General features: G+C 45.1%; 1 protein-coding gene across 2 annotated transcripts in view; it reads right to left on the bottom strand.

Annotated features, from left to right (window-relative positions):
* Positions 1-20,662, bottom strand: part of ST6GAL1 (ST6 beta-galactoside alpha-2,6-sialyltransferase 1) — a 139,201-nt gene that overhangs the window by 6,194 nt on the left and 112,345 nt on the right. For both annotated transcript variants that reach the window (XM_068546425.1, XM_068546426.1), the window contains 2 exons: positions 19,875-19,972; positions 799-897 (listed from right to left, as the gene is read on the bottom strand). In XM_068546425.1, the coding sequence (XP_068402526.1) occupies positions 799-897; positions 19,875-19,972 (197 nt within the window). The remainder of the gene's footprint in view (positions 1-798; positions 898-19,874; positions 19,973-20,662) is intronic.

The following is a 20,662-nucleotide window of genomic DNA, read 5'->3' as shown; positions in this document are numbered from 1 at the left end:
AATGAAGACCCAACACAGCAGCCAAAAATAAATAATTAACTAATTAAAAAAAAAAAAAAAAGAATGAAGTGTCCCAAGAACAGTGCTCTCTGTCCCTCCTCCCTAAAGCCACTCTCCTGTGGCCACTGAAGCCCATATCAGGGAGAGGCCAAATGACGTGTGTAACAGTGAGAGGGCCGTTCTGGAGAAGCTAGACTCCAGCAGGACTGAGACTCTTTCTCCTTCCTTGGAAAAGCTGATGTTGCAGATCTGGGCCCTCTGCTTAGCAAATCAAGCCCCAGGGCAGGTGACCACCCCCCCCCCGCCCCCACATACACATATTCTGTTTTCCTCCTCTGTAAAATGGGAATAACCATGCTTCTATCTATCTATCTACTTCTTTATTTAGCTATGAGAGTGAAATGAGAAGCATCCGGAAATTGGAAGTGTGGGGCGAGTGTGGTAATATTATGTATAGAAGTGATAGTAACCACTGTCTATTCCTGCTGGTGCCCGTCAGGAATAATTGTATTACATGAACACAATCCACCCCAGACGGAGGGAAATGCAGCCACTGTTACACCTGGTACAGACCACAATTGGGAGACAAATACATGGCAATGCAGGGTGGGCATGGAGAGCACTGGTGTAGGACAGGGGTCCTTCTGAACCGCTAGTCCAGAAGTGGGGTGCCCTAAAATGGAAATAGCCAGCCCTCAGGGTGGTCCAGGTCAGCCGTGACTTTAAAACCCAGGACCTCGGGGAAATCTATAGACAAACAGGTGACTCAATCCCAATTTCCCACGGACACCCACTTACCTTTGGGATATCTGAATGGTAAACAGCCGGGTCCCATACAATTAGGATTCCTTCATTGTACAAACTGTCTTTGAGGAAGCGCCCTTCTGTGGTGACCAACTGCAGGAAGAAACAGACAAGCTGTCACCTGGACATTTACATGTGAATGTTGGCTTGTAGTAATACCTGACACATCTTAAGTACCACCTGAGGCCCCAGAGCCCCATGAAGCTTCTGAGTTTTGGTGCAGCACTTAACTTGAGTAAGAAGAAGTCAAAGATGCCAGCCAGAACCTTGTGGACCTGAAAGGACATTTTGTCATAATTCATCAGCCATGGAGCAGAAAGGGTTCCACTCAGACTTCTGAGGTTGTTGGAGCAAGGGTACAGTGAATATGGCTCTGGGTATAGTCCCCTGCAGTCATACCTTATATGGGGGTCAGGGGAGTGAGGTTTAAAGTCAGAATCTCATATAACCAAAATGATCTCTGAAAAGCCCTTCAGTCACCTATAAAAATCCAGCACGCAGTTATTACAAAGCATGATGGAGACGGACACAGGACATCTCAGAATCTAATACAGGCCATGGTTTCTGCAGCACTGGACCAGATGGCAGTATCTGTGGTTGAGCACCAAATGAAGTAGTCGGCTCATGTGGAGGGACCATGGCATATGCAAAAACATACGCTTAAACGTGAGAATCTCACCAGGCTGGGGCAATGCTCGCGTGCACCCTGCTGGGGAACCAGCCACTGCTCCTCTCCTCCCCACACTCCCAGGCTCCCCTGCTCTCAGGCTGGCCTGGGCAAAATGTGACTGTGCTAAGACTCCATGGGACGGATCAGTTTTGCAAAATCCATTAACAGCCTTTTAAAAAAGTATTTACTGTATACCCTTTGACTCAGTAACTTTACATTTTGGCATTTATCCTAAGAGAAGCTAAATTTGGGGGAAAATTATGAACAGAAATGTTAATTAAAGTACTTATCAAAATATGAAAAGTGTAGCAGGAGAAGGTGAAAACTACTAGACTTATTACAGAAAGACCTGGCTCAGTTCTTGGCTTTGCCACTTGTCTGATGACCGTGAGCAAGTCAGACAGTCGCCCTAGGCCTAGTGCAGGTAACAATGCCCTGCTCTCTCAAACAGGAGGTGTCTTGAGGATCAAATGCGGCACAGGAGTGAGTGAGAAAGAGACAGAAGGGGCCCCGAAGGCTTAGCAATGAAAGAAGCTGTGTCCCTCTTAAGGGACAAAGTTGTTTCGTGTGATCAGCTGTCAGTCACCTTAAAAAGCAGGTGGGAGATGATGTTGCCCAGGTGTAAAATGAACAAATGGCAGAAATCAAATCGAGAATTGACTGGAATTGAAAGCAAGAATCACAACAGTAATCCCTCCCCAGGAATTCCCTGGCGGTCCAGTGGTTAGGACTCGGCGCACTCACTGCCTGGGGGCCCAGGTTCAGTCCCTGGTCGGGGAACTAAGATCCTGCAAGCCACACAGCATGGTCCCCCCCCAAAAAAAGTCCCTCCCCACCTAGATCACTCACCATCACGAAGGCTGAGACCTAATCAATGTCCCTGCAGTATCTGGAGACTGACTATGGGAAGATGGGTGGTCTGTACAACCAAGAATGGTAATTTGCCAAGAGCCTCTAAGGTCATTCAGCTACCCCGTCCCCATACCTTCCCCCAGATGTAGGAAGGTCCTGGGAGCCTGAAGAATATAATCTCATTTCCCCAGTGTATCTTTGAAACAAGAGCTATGGGTGGTGGGCCCACCCTGGCCAGAGATTATGCAGTTGTACTGGGTGCTAAGGAGCCCCTAGGCAGTCACAGGGTGCCAGAGTGAGGATGGCCATGAGGTAAGTGCATGTTAAGGAACAAATCAGACTAGGCCAAGTCAAGGGAGTGAGGAGGGAGAGGGAAGAGGACCTGGACAGAAGAAACGACCTGTGCAAATCCCCAGATGTGAGAATACATGGCAGAGACTGCTAGGTGTCACCCCATACCCATCCTCTCTTTCCTCCTTGGTAACAGATACCTCAACACATGGCTACCTAAAATAAAGACTACCTGAAATAAAAATTTCCCAGCCTCTCTTACAGCTAAGTATGGCCATGTGACAAAATGTTGGCCAATGGTGTGTAAGCAAGTGTGACTTCCAGGAACTGTTCTTAGAGGCAGGGTTATGCCCTTCCTTGCTCATTCCTCCTTCCTGCTGGCAAAAAGTGGATGTGATGGCTGGAGCTTGAGCAGCCATCTTGGACTGTGAAGTGGAAGTCACATGTTAGAAAGGCAGATGCACAAGGGAGTAGAAGCTTGAGTTCCTGACTCTCTGGAACAGCATACCAACTCTAGACTTCCTTTACATGAAAAATACATTTTTATCTTGTTAAGCTAGTGTTGAGAGGTGGGCAGAGTATTCCTGTCACTTGCAGCCAAACCTAATTCTAATTAGTAGAGTGAATAGCTTTTTTGGGAATTGCAGTTTGTCCAGTGTGGCTTAGATACAAAAGGAGAGCCAGAAGGGGTCAGAGGAGTGTAGGCAGGGGCCACACCAGGGAGCTTAGGGTTTCCTCAGTAGGTTACAGGACCAATGAAGGCTTGTAAGTGAGAAGAATCCAAACAGACCAGTGTTCTGGACTAGAGTTTTTACAGAAAAGGAGATCAGATAGAAGCTGCTGCTATAGCCTAGGTAAAAAATGATGGGGAAATGAAGAAAAAGAGTTACAACTGTCAGCTGTAGACTTGCAGACTAACTGGTTGTTGAAAGTGAAGAAAAAAGGGGTCAAGGTGACTCCTGGACCTCAGGCCATTTCCTAAAATGAGAACGTGGAAAGAAGAGCAGCTGATATGTGCCTTTGGGATTGGAGTGGGGATTTGAAGTTCAAGGATGAGGCAACTGACCTAGAGTCCCACAGGTGAGAGGCCATAGGCACTAGGAGGGGCCCCACACCTTGCAACATTAAGCACTGTCCTCTTTCTGTGGAGAACACGGTAACTCACAGCACAGGAATTCAGCGCTGTAGTCCAAAGGCAGAGTGCGCGTCCTGGCAGACAGGGCTTTGCAAGGTAGACATGTTTGAGCGGGTGACAGGGAGGCCCCAGGGGGAAGCGGGGCACCCTCACACTATTTTATACATGACTTTCAAGACTGAACTCTACAATTTCACTCCCTGTCCCATCCCACTCCACCCCCCACTCAAAAAAAAATCTGCCGGTATATTGAAAGTCTAAGCCTTAAGCTATGCTTCTTTCTGTGCAGAGGACCTGACACCAGGTGATTTATCCCTACTCATGAGTTGATTTATCCCTACTCACTTACCTTCTCTGGGCTCCAGGTGCCTTATTTATAGGACATGACCATCCTGTAAGTCCCTGCCTGCGTGACCAGCCATGTCTGGACAACATCTCAGTCTGTCATTTGTCCAACTGCAGCACAAGTGACTTAAAAATAAAGCTCTTCTCAAATGCTCCTCTACTGACCCACATGCACAGTCTGACCTGAGTTCAGGGCTCCCCAGGGCCTCAGGATGAGGAAAGCAAGTCATTGCCAGAGCAACGGAGCCCCCAAGGAGCACATGCCAGGAAAAGACTACACTTGGGAGATGGACTGTTGCTGTTTAGAAACCTGTTTAAAGTAAGCTTTCCAGTCACAAAGTAAGAAATAGTCACTGCAGAAAGTTAGAAAATACAGGAATCCGCGCACACACACACAACGTGCGCACATACACACTATCTACATACATATAGAAGAAAATAATCATGCATAACTGCATTCTTCAGATAGTCCCACTGTGAATATGTGAGTCTTTTTTCTTACCAGGTCTTTCTTCCCCTCTGTTATGAACTGAATTATGTCCCCCCCAAAATTCATATGTTGAAGCCCTAACCCCCAGTGTAACTATATTGGAGATAGGGCCTTTGGGGAGGTAATTAAGGTTAAACAAGGTCATAAGGATGGGGCCCTAATCTAATAAAACTGATGTCCTTATAAGAAAAGGAAGAGACAGCAGAGATCTCTCTCTCTCCCCCCAACCCACATGCACATGTGATGGCATAGAGAGAAGGTGGCCATCCATAAGCCAGGAAGAGCCCTTGTCAGAAACCAACCTTGATGACACCTTGATCTAGTACTTCTGGCCTCCAGAACTGAGAAAATAAATCTCTGTGTTTTAGCCACCCTATCTGTGGCGTTTTGGCATGGCAGGCCTAGGAAACTAATACACCGTGTGTGTGTGTGTGTGTATGTGTAGATATTGATATATCTTAACTATAGAGTTTAGACTTAGTGGTTTTGTTAAGCTCAGACAACAGTCCAGTTCGATGTCTTCTCGTTTACCCCTCACAATATTTCCAAGCCCCAAACGGGGCTTGAAAAGGAAGCTCTGAGAGGTTATGAAACTGGCCCAAGATCACACAGCTAGGAAGGGATGGAGCTGGGTTGCAAATCAAGGTATGTCTGGCCTCCCACTGTCCTAGGCGATCTTTCAAAAATGTTGAGGGACGATAAAATAAAGTTCGTGTTCTGGCTGCCAGATTTGCAAATTTGCCACAGTTGCAAAGCTAGCTAGTGCTCTAGGAAGACAAAGGTCTTCAAAGGTCTATCAAAGGTCTTCTGTAGACCTGAGAAATGACATGAAGGCTCTGGGCCTTAAGGGAAGGCCTGACCATTGTAAACTGGACCTGGACAGGGAAGTGCTAAACAGAAGGGCACCACAAATTGAAACCCACCACAAACCCCAAATCAGAGGGGCCCGTAATTCTACCTGGAGTCACAGGAAAGGTCATCCAAAGAACCATAATGTATTAGAGGAAGTAAATGTTGGAAAGTACTTAAATGTTCAAGCAAAGGAGATTGAAAGAATAAGCTGTGAAGCTCCCCCGCAAAGGAGTACTATGCAGCTGCAACAAAGAATGAGGAAGATCTCTAAGAACTGATATGGAGCAGGTTCCAGAAGGTACTGGGAAAAAGCACAGTGTAAAAGAGCATATATAGTCCACTACATTCTTGTAAGGAGTAAGGTGAATTACAACGTAGAGATAGCTAGCTAGATAGATAGATAGATATAGATATAGATAGATAGATATATCTATATCTCTCTCTCTCTATATATATATCTATATATTTGTCTTTACAAATAGAAACATAGAAGTATAAATCACACAACAGCAGTCAGTTACCTACAAAGGGTGGTGGTGAAACAGGGTGGAAGGAATTCAGTAGTGAGTAACACGTTTCCGAGTATACCTTTTTGGATAGTTTTGAATTGTGGAAGCATGTTAATATTCTGTGTATTTTTTTTAAAGTAAGGAAAAGAAAAACATAGAACTGGAACAAAATGAATACAGTTGAATTTCAAATGAATTCATAATCGAAGTGAAGAGAAACAGAAGGACTAATCGAGGTAACTTAGGGCTACCTCATTATTTGGCCATATACCCTCAGTCTTGGGCGGGCTGTGAAAGAGAACTGCAAACAAATCCTAAGCTTTGATAGGTTTGCTTTATGTAGAGATATGCAAAACAATTTTCAAATTACTTTAGATGTACTACAGATATGAGCAAATAAATCAGTGTGCTGATGTCGTTAGAAGGGGGATTCTCACTTTGAAAGAAGCGGGGCTTACAAATACACAACGGGGAAGGCAAGGGATACCTTCATGTGCAAAGACTGAGGTATCAATTTGAGTCTGTCATTTCTAAAATAGGTATCTTTGCATGTATATGCATGTGCCTATGTAGATGCGTATACATACGCACGGGTATGCATATATGTAAATGAATGAATACACATGTATGTGTATTGTGTGTGTACATGCATATATTTCCTCTACCTGCTGAAAGGGCCAAGAAGCAAAGACAACCTCGTTAGGCATGAACATATCTAGTACCTAGATCTTGGTTTCTAATACCATTTTTCACTTAAAGGAACCAGGGCTCCTTGGGGAAAACTGGCATATCCCAGAACTAGGGTAGGATAGTATGGGGAAATAAAACTTCCCAGGATCTCTCAGCACTCCTGCAAAAAGCCCCAGACTCCTGAGACTCTTTATAAACAATGAGAATAAAATCGATAGCTATTTGTCTAGTTAATTGCTCTTCTCTGGCTCAAAACATAATAAAACTTCGCTTGTCTCCTCAAGAAGCTAAATGGTTATAGCTCAGACTATATCTCTAGGTTAATACAAAGATATTCTAAGAGACCAGGAAGACCGGAGCAAGAGGAAAGAGCCCAGGAACTTAGAGACAGCTCTAAGTAAGTTTATTTATATTCCAAGAGGCTGGAGTAAGAAGGGGACTCTTTTTCAGGAGGGGAAGAGGACAGCTACCTCCTGCCTTTTATAAGCAAGGGGAAAAAATCACTTATTTTTTGTCCCTTGCTTATAGGGTACCTGGCTACTCATGTAGGATAATTGGCCTGGCTCTTATTGCATTGCACTAGGAATAAGAACTTAAGCAGAGACTAATGCACTTCTTACTTACTCTAAGGTATTTAAATAAGAAATCTGTCTCTGATCCAGAACACTTGGTGTGTGCATTCAGGATAAAATTAATAAAGATGAAATATTAAAAACCCAACAGATAGATAGGCTACAGAATGAACTGGAACATCTTGTTATGCCAGAAAGTATAGAAGTATTTTAAAAAATGATGAGGGCATGCATGTCATGGGGAAACAAGAGCCAGCTTGAAGGAACTCCCACTAGCCAGATCTGGGACAAGTTGAACACCTAAGTAGTTCAGAACAGTAATGAATTAGAAACCATTGAAAATATAGGAATCTCTGAGTTCTTACCAATAACAAATACAAAAAGAAAAGAAAGAAGGAAGAAAGGGAGGGAGGAAAGGAGGGAGGGAGGGAGGAAGGAAATAAATGGAGGAGGAGAAGGGAGGCTTCTTGCTAATAATAAAATTCTGAGTGCCAGCTGGATGACATGGAGAAGGGAGAGCTGAAGTTAAAAGACCCATCATTTTTCAGCCATCATAGTAAAGACTGGCTCAGGCAAAAGTGATCAATGAATGTTAAACATAGGAGGGAATTTTGATCTGGAGCAGAATAATGGCACAGTATTAAAGTGTTCATTCATAGACCGCAAGGGAAAAATGTAATTATACAGTGGCCAAATCAAACAACACCATAGCCAAGCTGAAGGGCAGATGGACACTGGATGCCTCCTGATGCGATGCTCTTAGGAGGATACAGTGTCATTTGTGTAGTTTTCCAGCCAGGAATGCAGAAACTGAATTTAATACTGAGAAAGCATCAGATAAACCCTAAATTTTAAAAAAACTTTAAAGAAGGACTTTATTCTTCAAAAATGTCAGTGTCTTAAACGACAAAGGATATGGAGATATTCTAGGTTGAAGGAGACTAAAGAGGCGTAACAACTAGATGCAACACGTGATCCTAATCTGGATCTTGTGCTAGAAGAAAAAATATGCCATAAAAGACATTATTGGGTCAATTAACAGAACCGCAATGCAGCCAGATTAAAGTATGGTATCAGTGTAAATGTATGAAGTTGATAACTATATTTTGGTTACATAAGACAATACTCTTATTCTTAGGAAGTACACATTAAAGTATTATCTTGGTCAGTTCAGGCTACTATAACAAAATACCACAGACTGGATGCCTTAAACAACAGACATTTACTTCTCACAGCTCTGGAGGCTGGGAAGTCCAAGATCAAGGTACCAGCAGATTCAGTTACCAGGTGAGGGCCCACTTCCTGGCTTGCAGATGGCTGCTTTCTCCCTGTGTCCTCACATGGTAAAAAGAGAGCAAGCTCTAGTCTCTCTCCTTTTTTTTTATGAGGACAGCAATCCCATCGTGGAAGCCCCTCCCTCAAGACCTCTTCTATACCTAATTATTTCCCATATGCCCCATCTGCAAATACCATCACATTGGGGGTTAGGAAGGACTTCAACATATGAATTTGGGGGAGAAACATTCAGTCCATAACGTTCTACCCCTGCATCCCCCAAAATCATGTCCTTCTCACATACAAAACACATTAATTCCATCCCAACATCCCCAAAAGTTTTAACTCATTCCAGCATCAACTCTAAAGGCTGAAGTCCAAAGTCTTATCTAAATATTATCTAAACCAGAAGAGAGCGAAACGATTCAACCTGAAGTAAAACTCTTCTGCTGTGAACCTGTGAAACTGGATAAATTATGTGCTTCCTAAATACAGTGGTGGAACAGGCATAGGGTAGAGATTCTCATTCCAAAAGGGAGAAATTAGAAGGAAGAAAGAAGTAACAGGTTCCAAGAAAGTCTAAGCCTAGAAAAGTACATACCATTAGATCTTAAGGCTTGAAAATAATCCTCTCTGGTTTGATGCTCTGCCTTATGGATGTGGTGGGGCATCAGTCCCACCTGCGTGGCTCTGCCGGGCAGGAGTCACCCCCCCAAGGCCCTGGGCAGCTGCCATATGGCCTACTGAGGTCAAGGCAGTGCCCTGCCCCCTTTGAAACCAAGGAGGCAGCCCTGATGGTCTCTGAATCACCATTGGGTTCATTCTTCCCTTGTCTTGAAGAATGGTGTATGTTTGCGGGCAAAGAGCTCTATAGTTTGGTCCTGTAGAATGTAAGTCTGACAGCCTGCCTTCATTTTGCCCTGTATCCACGCTCGTTCAGTTCACGCTAGCAGTGTTTCTGCTGGGGTGGCTGATTAGGTCTGTGGTTCACTCCCACACTGACCTTTTTATCAAATGCTTGTTGGGCCATACTCTTACTGTTTTCTTCAGAACAAGCTTTCTCATTTTTTGCAATATAGATAAGCTGAGAATTTTCCAAATCTTTAAGTTCTGTTTCCTTTTTGCTAAACAACTCCTTCTTCAATTCATTTCTCTCCTCTCACATTTTACTAAAAGCAGTCATGAGGAACCAAGCCACTCCTTCAATGCTTTCCCTAAGGCAATTTCTAAAAATTGCCTCAGCTAAATATCCAGTTTCTTCACTCACAAGTTCTACCTTCCATGAAACGTTAGAACACAGTTCAGCCAAGTTCTTTGCCACTTTATAACAAGGATCACTTTTTCTCCATTGGTCAATAACGTGTTCCTCATGTTATTTCCATCTGAGAGACCACACCAGAATGGCCTTTATCATCCATATTTCTGCCAGCGTTCTGTTCATGATTATTTGTCTTCTCTAAAAAGAGGCGTTCTCTCCAGCTCTCCTCTTTTCTTTCTGAGTCCTCACCAGGATTTCCCTCTGTCTGTATTTCTAGCATGCCCTTCAGAACTCCTCCAGCTTCTACCAGTTACCCAGTTCCAAAGCCACTCGCACGCTTCCAGGTATTTGTTACAGCAGCACTCTGTTTCTCGGTACCAAAAAATCATAGTCTGCTCAGGCTGCTATAACAAAATACCATAGACTGGGTAGCTTAAACAACAGATATTTATTTCTCATAGTTCTGGAGGCTGGGAAGTCCAAGGTCAAGGTGCCAGCAGATTTGGTTCCTGGTGAGGGCCCTCATCCTGGCTTGCAGATGGCCACCTTCTCACTGTGTCCTTACATGGCGGAGAGCAAGCGAGCTCTGGTCTCTCTTCCTCTTCTTATAAGGATCCTAATCCCTTTGTCATGGGGGCCCCACCCTCAGGACCTCATCTAAACATATTTCTCTCCCAAAAGCCCCACCTCCCTCCAAATACTATCATATTGGATAGTTAGGGCTTCAACATACAAATTTGTGGGAGAGCTGTAAACGTTCAGTCTGTAACAGATATTTAGGGCTTGATGTCTGTGATGTATACAACTTACTCTCAAATGAAAAAAAAATATTATGAAAGATGGATAGACCAGATGATATAGCAATGGGGTAAAATGAAAAAATAATAAGTGAATCTGGATAAATGGTATATAGGCATTCTTTGTATTTGTCATATTATTGCAACTTTTCTGGAAGTTTTCAAGTATTTTCAAATAAAAAGTTCAAAAAACAAAAAAAACGAGGAAGTTTGGAGGCAATCCACTGAGTGAGCAGGAGGTTCTTTGGACTATACTTCATTCAACAAATATTTTTTGCACATCTACTACATAATGGGCACTATCCCGGGCACTTGGGCATTGGGCATCAATGAACAAAACAGGCCCAAAATGCCTCCTCTCATAGTGGGACAGCTAGGCGATAAATGAGATGGATAAATTATACGATGGGAGTGAGAAAACATGGACTTAGAACGTGTCACCAGAGAGCCAGGAAAGAGCCCTGGACAGGCCGTTAGGAAGGCTTCAGCCTCATGGGCCTGGCTGCCATTGTCCTCTGTGCAATTGTACAGCTCACCTTCTCCTCTCAGGCCTCAGTTATCTCATTTGTAAAATGAAACAATCAGGCAAGACCCTGGGCTTCACAAGGGCAGGGAGCACGTCTGTTTCTGTTTTGCTGCGGTTGTTGGCAGCTGAGTTCTAGCCCTGTTCACAAAGTCTGGCGTGGAGCAGGTGATCCATAATTCATTCTGAAATGAATGAATGGCTAGTTGATCTCCAAAGTCCTTTTCGGCTCTGGGATTTCCAATACCATTTGGATCACCTTAAAGGATGTCATGTCACGTCAGACATCACATCTTATTCCACAGACATTAGAAGGATAATGAGGAAATATTATGAACAACTTTATGCTAACAAAGTCAATAACGTAGAAGAAATGAACAAATTTCTTGAAAGATATAGACTAACAAAGCTCAAGAAGTCAAGAAGAAACAAGTAACATGAATAACCCTGTATCAATGAAAGAAATATGAATTTGTAGCTAAAAACCTTCCCACAAGGTAAATTCTAGGCCCAGATGACTTTACTGGTGAACTCTACCAAACATTCCGGAAAAAAGTAACACCAGTTCTACACAAACCCTTCCAGAAAATTTTAGACGAACGATTCCCAGCTCACTCTACAATGACAGCATTACTCTGATATCAAAAATACAGACAGACATAACAAGAAAGGAAAATTACAAACCTATATCCCTCATGAACACAGATGCAAAAATTCCTAGCAAATGACGTCAAAGTGTAGACATTTTATGATTGAGTGAGATTCTGATGTAAGCACTGGTTGTGCGTGGTGACTGAGCTGAAATGCGGTGTGAGGTCAGATAGCAGGTTATTTTAAAGATAGCTATTTTCCACAAACTAAATATAGGTTTTGAATGTTCCCTTCAAGATTCAGTAATGCCCTCACAGAGAGAACTCCATGCCAAAGATTTGCCTGGTCTAAACTTCCAGGCCTTGGGTACCAGCCCCACACTGGAGTACACCCTGCTTTTTTTCATTGCAGTAAGAACACTTAACATGAGATCTACCCTCTTAACAAATTTTTAAGTGCAAAATATAGTATTGTTAACTATAGGCACAAGGTAGAGCAGATCTCTAAGAACTTATTTATCTTGCACAATTGAAACTTTATACCCATTGAATAGCAGCTCCCCATCTGTCCCTCACCCCAGCCCCTGGCAACCACCATTCAACAATCTGTTTCTATAGAGTATTACTCAGCATCAAAAAAGAAGGAAATTCTACCAAATATGACAATATGGATGAACCTGGAGGACATTATACTGAGTGAAGTAAACCAGACACAGAAGGACAAATACTGCACGATTCCACTTATATGAGGTATCTAAAATAGTCAAACTCATGCAAAAAGAATATTCTCTGCTTCTGCACTGCACATTTACTGGCTTTGTGTGTGTGTATGTTGGGGAGCAGGGTGTGTCTTTTTCTCTTCACCTAAATGGAAGCCCTTATGAGGAGGAGAGCATTGCATTCTCCTGCTCTTCCCCCATACTAGGCAGGGTCTTGTGGGAGCTTATTCGATTGACTGAATGGAACCTAGGTAGCTGGCTGCACACCAGATGGATGGGCTACACAAGGAAGAGAAGACCAAGGGCAGCTCTGGCATGTGGAAAACCACTTATGACCCGGAGGTTTGGAGTAAGAAGGCATCCTGTGTCCAATATCATCAAGTTGAGCCCCCTTCTCTGTTTCTGAAAAATATCAGCGACCTAGAAGAGCTTAAAGAAAGCTCAGGGGAGTTAATGTGCCGCCAGCAAACAAACCTAGATCCAAATCCACCTCTATGGCTTAGTTTCTTTTTTTTTTAAATTTAATTTAATTTATTTATTTATGTCTGTGTTGGGTCTTCGTTTCTGTGCGAGGGCTTTCTCTAGTTGCGGCAAGCCGGGGCCACTCTTCATCGCGGTGCGCGGGCCTCTCACTATCGCGGCCTCTCCTGTTGCGGAGCACAGGCTCCAGACGCGCAGGCTCAGTAATTGTGGCTCACGGGCCTAGTTGCTCTGCGGCATGTGGGATCTTCCCAGACCAGGGCTCGAACCCGTGTGCCCTGCATTGGCAGGCAGACTCTCAACCACTGCGCCACCAGGGAAGCCCCTATGGCTTAGTTCCTGAGCTACCCAGAGCAACTCACTTCAACTCTTTGAACCTTAGTGTCCTCATGTAAAATGGTGTTTGGTGACCACACCTCACAGAGTTGTCATGAAATATGATAAGACAGGTATGGCCCTTAGACAACAGAAGTATTTAGTAAGTGGCACCAGCTAATATCTCAAGATAAGCCCCATTGAGTGATCTGGGAATGCCCTGGGTGAAGTCCAGTCAGCGCACGTACCACTATGCACAGGGTGTAGGTTTTCTCTTCCCAAACCTGTACAGGAGCTTCTAAGGAAGCCACTGGGCCCAGCAGGGGCTCAGCTGAGTCTCACGAAACCTTTACACTTAGAGTCACAATTGAATTTGTTTAAAGACCCACATTTAGCTATATGTGGTTTCCCTATTGAATCTCGTAACAACACCTGGCACATACGTGCCTGCGTAGAGCTGCTGAAACTTCACGGTATGACACCGTTCTCTTTAAAAAGCCATCTTCTCAATAAGAAACCACCTCTTTGTTTTCCATGGCTTTGTCACAGGCCAGATGCACAAAAGGCTGTCCTCTGCATGTGAGGAGGCTGGGAGCTGAACAAACAAAACTGGCCCCAGCTGCCGTCCAGAGGAGCTCTCCCTCTGGGAGGAAAATGAGCTGCTCAAAGGCACAATTTACCAAACCCACAGCTATTCCCCCAGGAACTTTGGGGTGCCAGGTGCTGTCTGGGTGCGATGGTGGGGACTCAGTTTGCCCAGAAACAGACACAAAACAGCTGGGATAACCAACTGGGACAAAAGATAGAGGAGACAGACTGCCAGCTTCCTAGGATACCAAGATGAGAAAGGGCCATAATAGAAGGGCATCAGTCACATGTCAGTATCACAAGGAGCAAGGTCACGCGGCTGCCCGTGACCAGTGTTAAAGCAACAGGCTTGATGTTTAGTGCCACTTACAGAAAGAGAGGAAGGAGGGTCAGCGTGCCTGAAGAGGATGGGAAGGGCTTTCCTGAGAGTGGATTGGGCACCCTGGGAAGTCGGCCACCCCCTCTCAGCCCCGGCAAAGGGACCACAGCCATCCAGAAGTGCAGGGAAAACGCTGTACCTCAGTGGAAAACTGTGCATTGTCTGCAGCAGTCCCGTCCTCTTCACCAGATTCTAATCCTATGAGAGCTGTTTTGCAGCGCTTTGTAAGTTGTAGCGAACTACAGACACGCTTATTCAACCTTGCCCAGTAGAGTTTCAGTTAAATTCCCTCTTCCTCCTGCCCACCTCGTGACAAAAGACAGTTGCATTCCTTTATTCAAATTTTGTACTGTTTTGACTTTTCCTCTGAGCCGGTTATAACATCAGCCTGGTTCCCTCCTCATATGAATAAAATAGACACTATCTGTATGATAGTCATGAGCTTACATTTTCCTGAAAATTATCCTTTAATTTTCTCCCTTCTGCTGGGCACCTCTGAAGCGGCCCCAAGCTGGCTGACATCCCTGCTGGGAGCCAAGATGCCCACTTGCCTGGGAAATGGGAGGGCACAGTGACTGCCCAGCAGACACAGGCAGGCCTTCATGCTGCACTAGTGACGACGGCCACCCTTTACAGAGCCTTTGCTTCAGCATGCGGGCCTCTGAGTGACATGCTCCACGCTCAGTAATCTCACTGGAGCCTACAAAGACCCAGCAGGGTAACTTTTCTTATTTCCCTTTACAAATAAGGGAACTGAGGCTCAGAAAGATAAGGCAACTTGCTCAAGTCACTCATGCAGGAAGTACTGAGGGAGAAATTTGATCAAGGTCTGTCTCTTAATTCCCAGGCAACCTTACCTTGGCTTTATTTTCTTTTATTGAGATACAGTTGGTGAACAATATTATATGTTTCAGTCACAATATAGTGACTATGTTTAAAGGTTATACTCCATTTAAAGTTATTATAAAATATATTCCCTGTGCTGTACAATATATCCTTGTAGCTTTTTATTTTGCACCTAGTAGTTTTCTACCCCTTAATCCCCTGCCCCTATCTTGCCCCTCCCCACTGGTAACCACTAGTTTGTTCTTTGTATCTGTTGAGTCTGTTTTTTTGTTGTTGTTGTTGTTACATTCACTGGTTTGTTTTATTTTTTAGATTCCACATATAAGTGATATCATACAATATTTATCTTTCTCTGACTTATGTCACTTAGCATAATACCATCCAAGTCCATCCATGTTGTTGCAAATGGCAAAATTTCATTCTTTTTTTATGGCTGAGTAATATTCCATTGTATATATGTACCACATCTTTTTTATCCATTCATCTGTTGATGGACACTTAGGTTTCTTCCATGTCTTGGCTATTGTAAATAGTACTGCAGTGAACATTGGGGTGCATGTATCTTTTCTCAGCATCGTTTTTGTTTTCTTTGGATATATACCCAGGAGAGCAATTGCTAGAAATTAAAGTTTCAGAATCTTTGAGGACTGAGGGTTAGTTCTTCACTAAACACCTGGAAGAGATGCCCGAGAAGGGAGTAGCCTCCCAAATCCGAGAGAATTTTCAGGCCTCCTCCGTGCTCCCTCTCTTGCTTGCAGTTTCCTACTGATCTGCAGATCATACCACCCCTGAGCAAACAGAGCTGGATTTCTCTCTGAATCCACGCTCCCCAACCTCAAAGTGGCTAGCATGGCCTGGAGACCCAGAGATTCCTCTGGTTTACTCTTTCCTCAATGACAATTTCAAACCTTCTTGGCTCAAACCTCCTCTACTGAAACCTCTCTTCCCCTCGGCCTCCCTACGAAAAGCCTCCTTTTCTCTGTACCCTACTTTGCAGAGAAAATCGAAGCCCCTTCATCCTTCCACTAGAGACTGCCTCCAGCTATTCCCCTGCGTCCTTCTTCCCTTCTGACCCCTCCTGCTGGGGATAATCCTCCACTAGGCTTTGGATCCACCACTCCCACCACTGACTTAATTATCTCCTCTTTTTAGTATATTCAATTTCTCTATCAACTGGTTTTCTCCTCATTAAATTTGTGTGTGTGTGTGTGTGTGTGTGTGTGTGACAAAATATGTATAACATAAAATGCACTCTTTTAACCATTTTTGAGTGTACAGTTCAGTGGCATTAAGTACATTCATGCTGTTATACAGCCATCACCACCATCCATCTCTAGAACTCTTTCATCTTCTGAAACTGAAACTCTAGATCCATTAAACAACTATTCCTCTTTCCTCCCAGGCCCTGGTAACCACCATTCTACTTCCTGTCTCTAGGAGCTTGACCACTCCAGGGACCTCATATAAGTGGAATCATACAGTGATTGTCCTTTTGTGACTGTCTTCCCATTGACTTTTAAACATACTCAATTCTCTGCAATCTAAAAAATGAAAAGAACAAAAACTGGCCCTGGAACCCTCAACTCTCTACAGCTATTGCCCTATTTCTCTCTGCCTGCCGGAGCCAGCCTTCTTGCAAGAACTCTCCACATTTTCCTCCCTCCCCACTCCTCCACACTCTCCAATCTGGCTTCTGGCTTCACCGCTCTCCCCAACGGCTGTCGCTGAGGCCAACGGTGGCCTCCATTTTGCTAAGGAGAGAACGATGCTTTTCGATCTTCATCTAAATTGGCCTCTCAGCAGCGTCTGATGGCTCTGACCTCTTTCTCGCTGCTCTCATTACCCAAACCCCCTGCATGGGCTTTTCCTCTCTCTACTCTCCCTCTAGTGCCCTCATTTGGTCCCACTGTTTCACTGCCACATAGATAGAGACGATTCACAAATCCTCATCTGCAGCCCAGACCTTTCCACCGAACTCCAGTCCCATCTCTATAACCGCCTACTGGACCTCTCTTCACAGACACGTAAAAGGCAGCTCAGATCAACCATATGCAGAACCACAGTTTTTATCCCTGCCGCCCCTCTCTGACCCTACCCCTCACAACCCAAATCATCTCCCAGTACTCCTTTCAGTCTCAGTGACTAGCTGGCCAGTTACACAAGCCAGAAACCCAGGCGCACCTGTGGCCCCCCTCCCTTCACCTCTCACACCCACCCGCACACTAGAGCCTGATGGCTGCACACGCTGAGTAGCTCTCAAATCCATTCTTTTCTCACAGTCACCTTCGTTTCCACTCTGGCGCAACTGCCAGCACTGCTAGTCCAGACGAGTGCAAGAGCCCCCGAAGTGTGTCTGTCCATCCACCGCCCCCACTGCACTGATCAGATGGAAGCCAGAGGGGTTTACAAAATGCGAGTCTGACCATGCCTCGGAGAAGAAAACAAGCACCGTGGCCCGGCTCCTTCTCACCCTCAGCCTCGTCCCTCTCTACATCCCCACCACCCAGACTCACCTCTTCCCGGGCCCTGGGGCGTCCCAGCTCCCTTCCACACAGGCCTCACCCACGCTGCTGCCTCTTCCCGCACTTCTCGCCGTCTACCCTTACTCCTCGCGCGCAGTGAAGACTCACCTCCTCACTTCTTCCTGACTTGCCTGTCTAGGGAAGAGTCCCCTCTATGGGCTCTGGGAGCACCTTAACCCTCTCCTTTGTAGCTGTCTGTTGTGACTTTATATTTGTCTGTATGACTGTTGGATGGTATCGCGAGAACAGGGCTGGGTCTGTCTCGCTCACCAGCGCACCCTCCGCACCCACCTCAGTTCCGCACTCGTAAATATCAGAGCAGGTAACGCGTATGCGTAAGTGCCGGCCGCTAAATGCTTTGCGCGGATCTTCTCACTTCTTCCTCACCGCCACCCTGTGAGGAGGTACTGTTATTCTCCCCTCTTTACAGAGGCATAAGGAGCTTAGGCGTGATCGTTTAGCTAAGAGAGGCAGAGCTGGTCTCCACGGCAGTCAGGCTAGCTGCAGTCTCCGTACTGACCACTGCGCTCTACGCAGCACCGTCCCTGTTTGTGTTAGGAAGCAAGGGTAGATAAACCTTTCTCCTGGGTATTTAGGTATCATCTTATACAGAAGCGGAAGTTAGGCATTAGCATTCCCTGGGGAGCCCTCCAGCTCCAGGTTTCTGTGACCGCAGCACAAGAAGGGACAGGAGAAAGAAGGGAAAGCTCATCCCAACCCCTCTGCCTGATTTTCTAGACTTGCCAGAGTCTGAGCAGCCATGAAGCTCCAGCCTCACCTCCCTCTGTGGTGCAACACGAATCCAGACCCCATCCCCACCCTGCCAGGGCTGTTTGAGTGCCCCCTCGTCTGCTGTGCAGCTCTGTCCTGCCAATCCCACTGTTTGGATGCCTTCCTAGTACTGTTTCTCTAGATCCTGCCCATCTCTCAAAGTCTAGCTCAAGTGCCACTTGCTCCAGAGAGTTTCTTGCCGACCAATCTATTTCTTTTAACCTGCCCTCTTATAGCTTATCATAAAAGTAATGTAAAAACCCCAAACACAAGGTTGAACAGAAACAGGTATTAGAAGCACAGAGAGGCTGCTGGAGGATGTTACAGTGTTAGAAAGTGACAACATCCATCATCATCATCCAAATAATAATAGAAGTATTAGAAGAAGAATCGAAAACAAGATGGTGGCCTCTTGCAAAGGAGTGAAGTCCCATCATAAAAAGGTTCCTAGGACTGTGGGCCTCAGATGGAAAGCAGGCCATGCAGGAAGCAGCTTCTGCCCAGATGGTAAGTTCCTGAAGGTCAGGCAGTGAAGAGACTGCTGAGAGAAACAGGGAAGTGGAGGCCTGGCAGAGGGGAAGAGAAATGCATATTCTGCTGGGACGGTGCTGCAAGGGCACTTAGGGTCACTTCCAGGACCCAATCCACACCCACGAGCCCTAGGAAAGTGTACAGAGTCTAAACACTGACATAAACCCCCCCAAGGCTTACATGTATACTCAGAAAAAAGACAAACATTGGTGGTCGGGAGTGAGGTGAATGGGTTTATAGCCCTATCATGCTATTTTTGATACATGTGCAATCCAGTTTTTTCCACCAATTCAATCCATTAGCAGAACTTTGTGGCAAGAGTACTTCTCAAGTTCCCATTAGTATAGAGAAATCAGCATATGCTACCTGGAAATACTTCAGGAAATGAATAGTCTAGGGGGATTCATGAGGTAATACCTGAATTGTAATGCTGTATTACACATAATTACACTGTGATGCTGTCTTAGAATACTTGGATAAGGTTTTACAGCATATAAAGCACACCCACGTGCATTTGTTCATTTACTTTTCACGACACTCCTCTCTCTCCCTGGATATCCTCTGCTGTCCCTCGGGCAACACTCTGGATGTGACCTGCGGCCACAGGGACAGCAGAACTCAGCTTTCTCTGGACACCTCCATTAATGCAGACTAATGCCACGGGGGCTTTCCCATGACCACAGTGCCAGGCTGGATCATGGAGTCACTGTCTTCTCTTTCTCCATGAGGAATCCGGGACACAGGAAGGGCAAGGGACTTAATTAAGCCGGTGGCTTTGATGTGCTCCTAGTAAATACATTCTACTTCAGAGCCCATGGATTTTCTCGTGTATTCCTCACAACAACCCTGTGAGGAAGGTACTGTTATTCTCCCCTCTTTACAGATGAGTAAACAGAGGCATGAGTAACTTAGGCATGATCTTTTAGCTAAGAGAGGCAAAGCTGGTTTAGATGGCAGGCAAGCTAACTGCAGAGTCTCTGTACTGACCACTGCACTCTACTCAGCACCGTCCATGATTGTGTTAGGAAGGAAACTTCTCTCACTATACTTCTGCACAGAAGAAATTTTACCTGAGAGTTCATCAGGCGAATGGTGGTTTTCGTGCCCACATCTTGTTGGAAGTTGGCTGTGGGTGCCCCATTAAACCTCAGGACTGCATCGTGATCATCTATAAACCACAAGGAAACAGAACACGTCAGCAGTGATGATGATGTGAGCATCAGCAATATGCAGAGAGAGCAGTCTGGAGGGAGAGAGGGCAGGAGGAAGGGGAGGGGCAAGAGAATAACACATCCTAATCTTTATCTCCTCCTGGTACACAGGTGACAATGATCATATTTGTATAGTGCAATCAGGTAAAGTTTCCAGACAGAGGTGATCAACTCTCTGCCCAACCACTGCGAAGGCTAAAGCGGTCCATATGGTGGTGTTCCCGAAACCCACTCAATGATGCCAGTGTGCCCGGGCACAGGGGCAATGTGGACAGGGCCAGTGCACTACTCATAGTGGAATCACTATTCCAGTTACCAAAGGAGCAAATCAGATTCTCTTGGTATTACCAGTAGGTCATACTTCTATCCCTGTCAGAAAAATGAAGATCCTACCATAAGCTTGGTCTAACCCACAAGTGCAAAGTGCCCCATGGCATTCTGAAAAGGTTGCATTGCACAGCAAATGAAAGAGATTCACTCTGGCATCCAAGACAGCTCCTGAAGTGTTCCATTTAGGACCACGAGCGCCAGGAAGGGTCACAAACCTGGGTGGTGGCAGAGGTGGAAAAGAGGTCATAGAGCTAGACTAAACCCCATATTTTCTGTTAAAAATTTAAAAAGCTCTTTGTCAGAAACAATGTCTTAAA

The sequence above is a fragment of the Eschrichtius robustus genome, chromosome 6, assembly GCF_028021215.1.
Source record: "Eschrichtius robustus isolate mEscRob2 chromosome 6, mEscRob2.pri, whole genome shotgun sequence".
Lineage (NCBI taxonomy): Eukaryota > Metazoa > Chordata > Mammalia > Artiodactyla > Eschrichtiidae > Eschrichtius > Eschrichtius robustus.
Note: the sequence above shows the minus strand (reverse complement) of the source record. Positions and strands in the feature narration are given on the sequence as shown.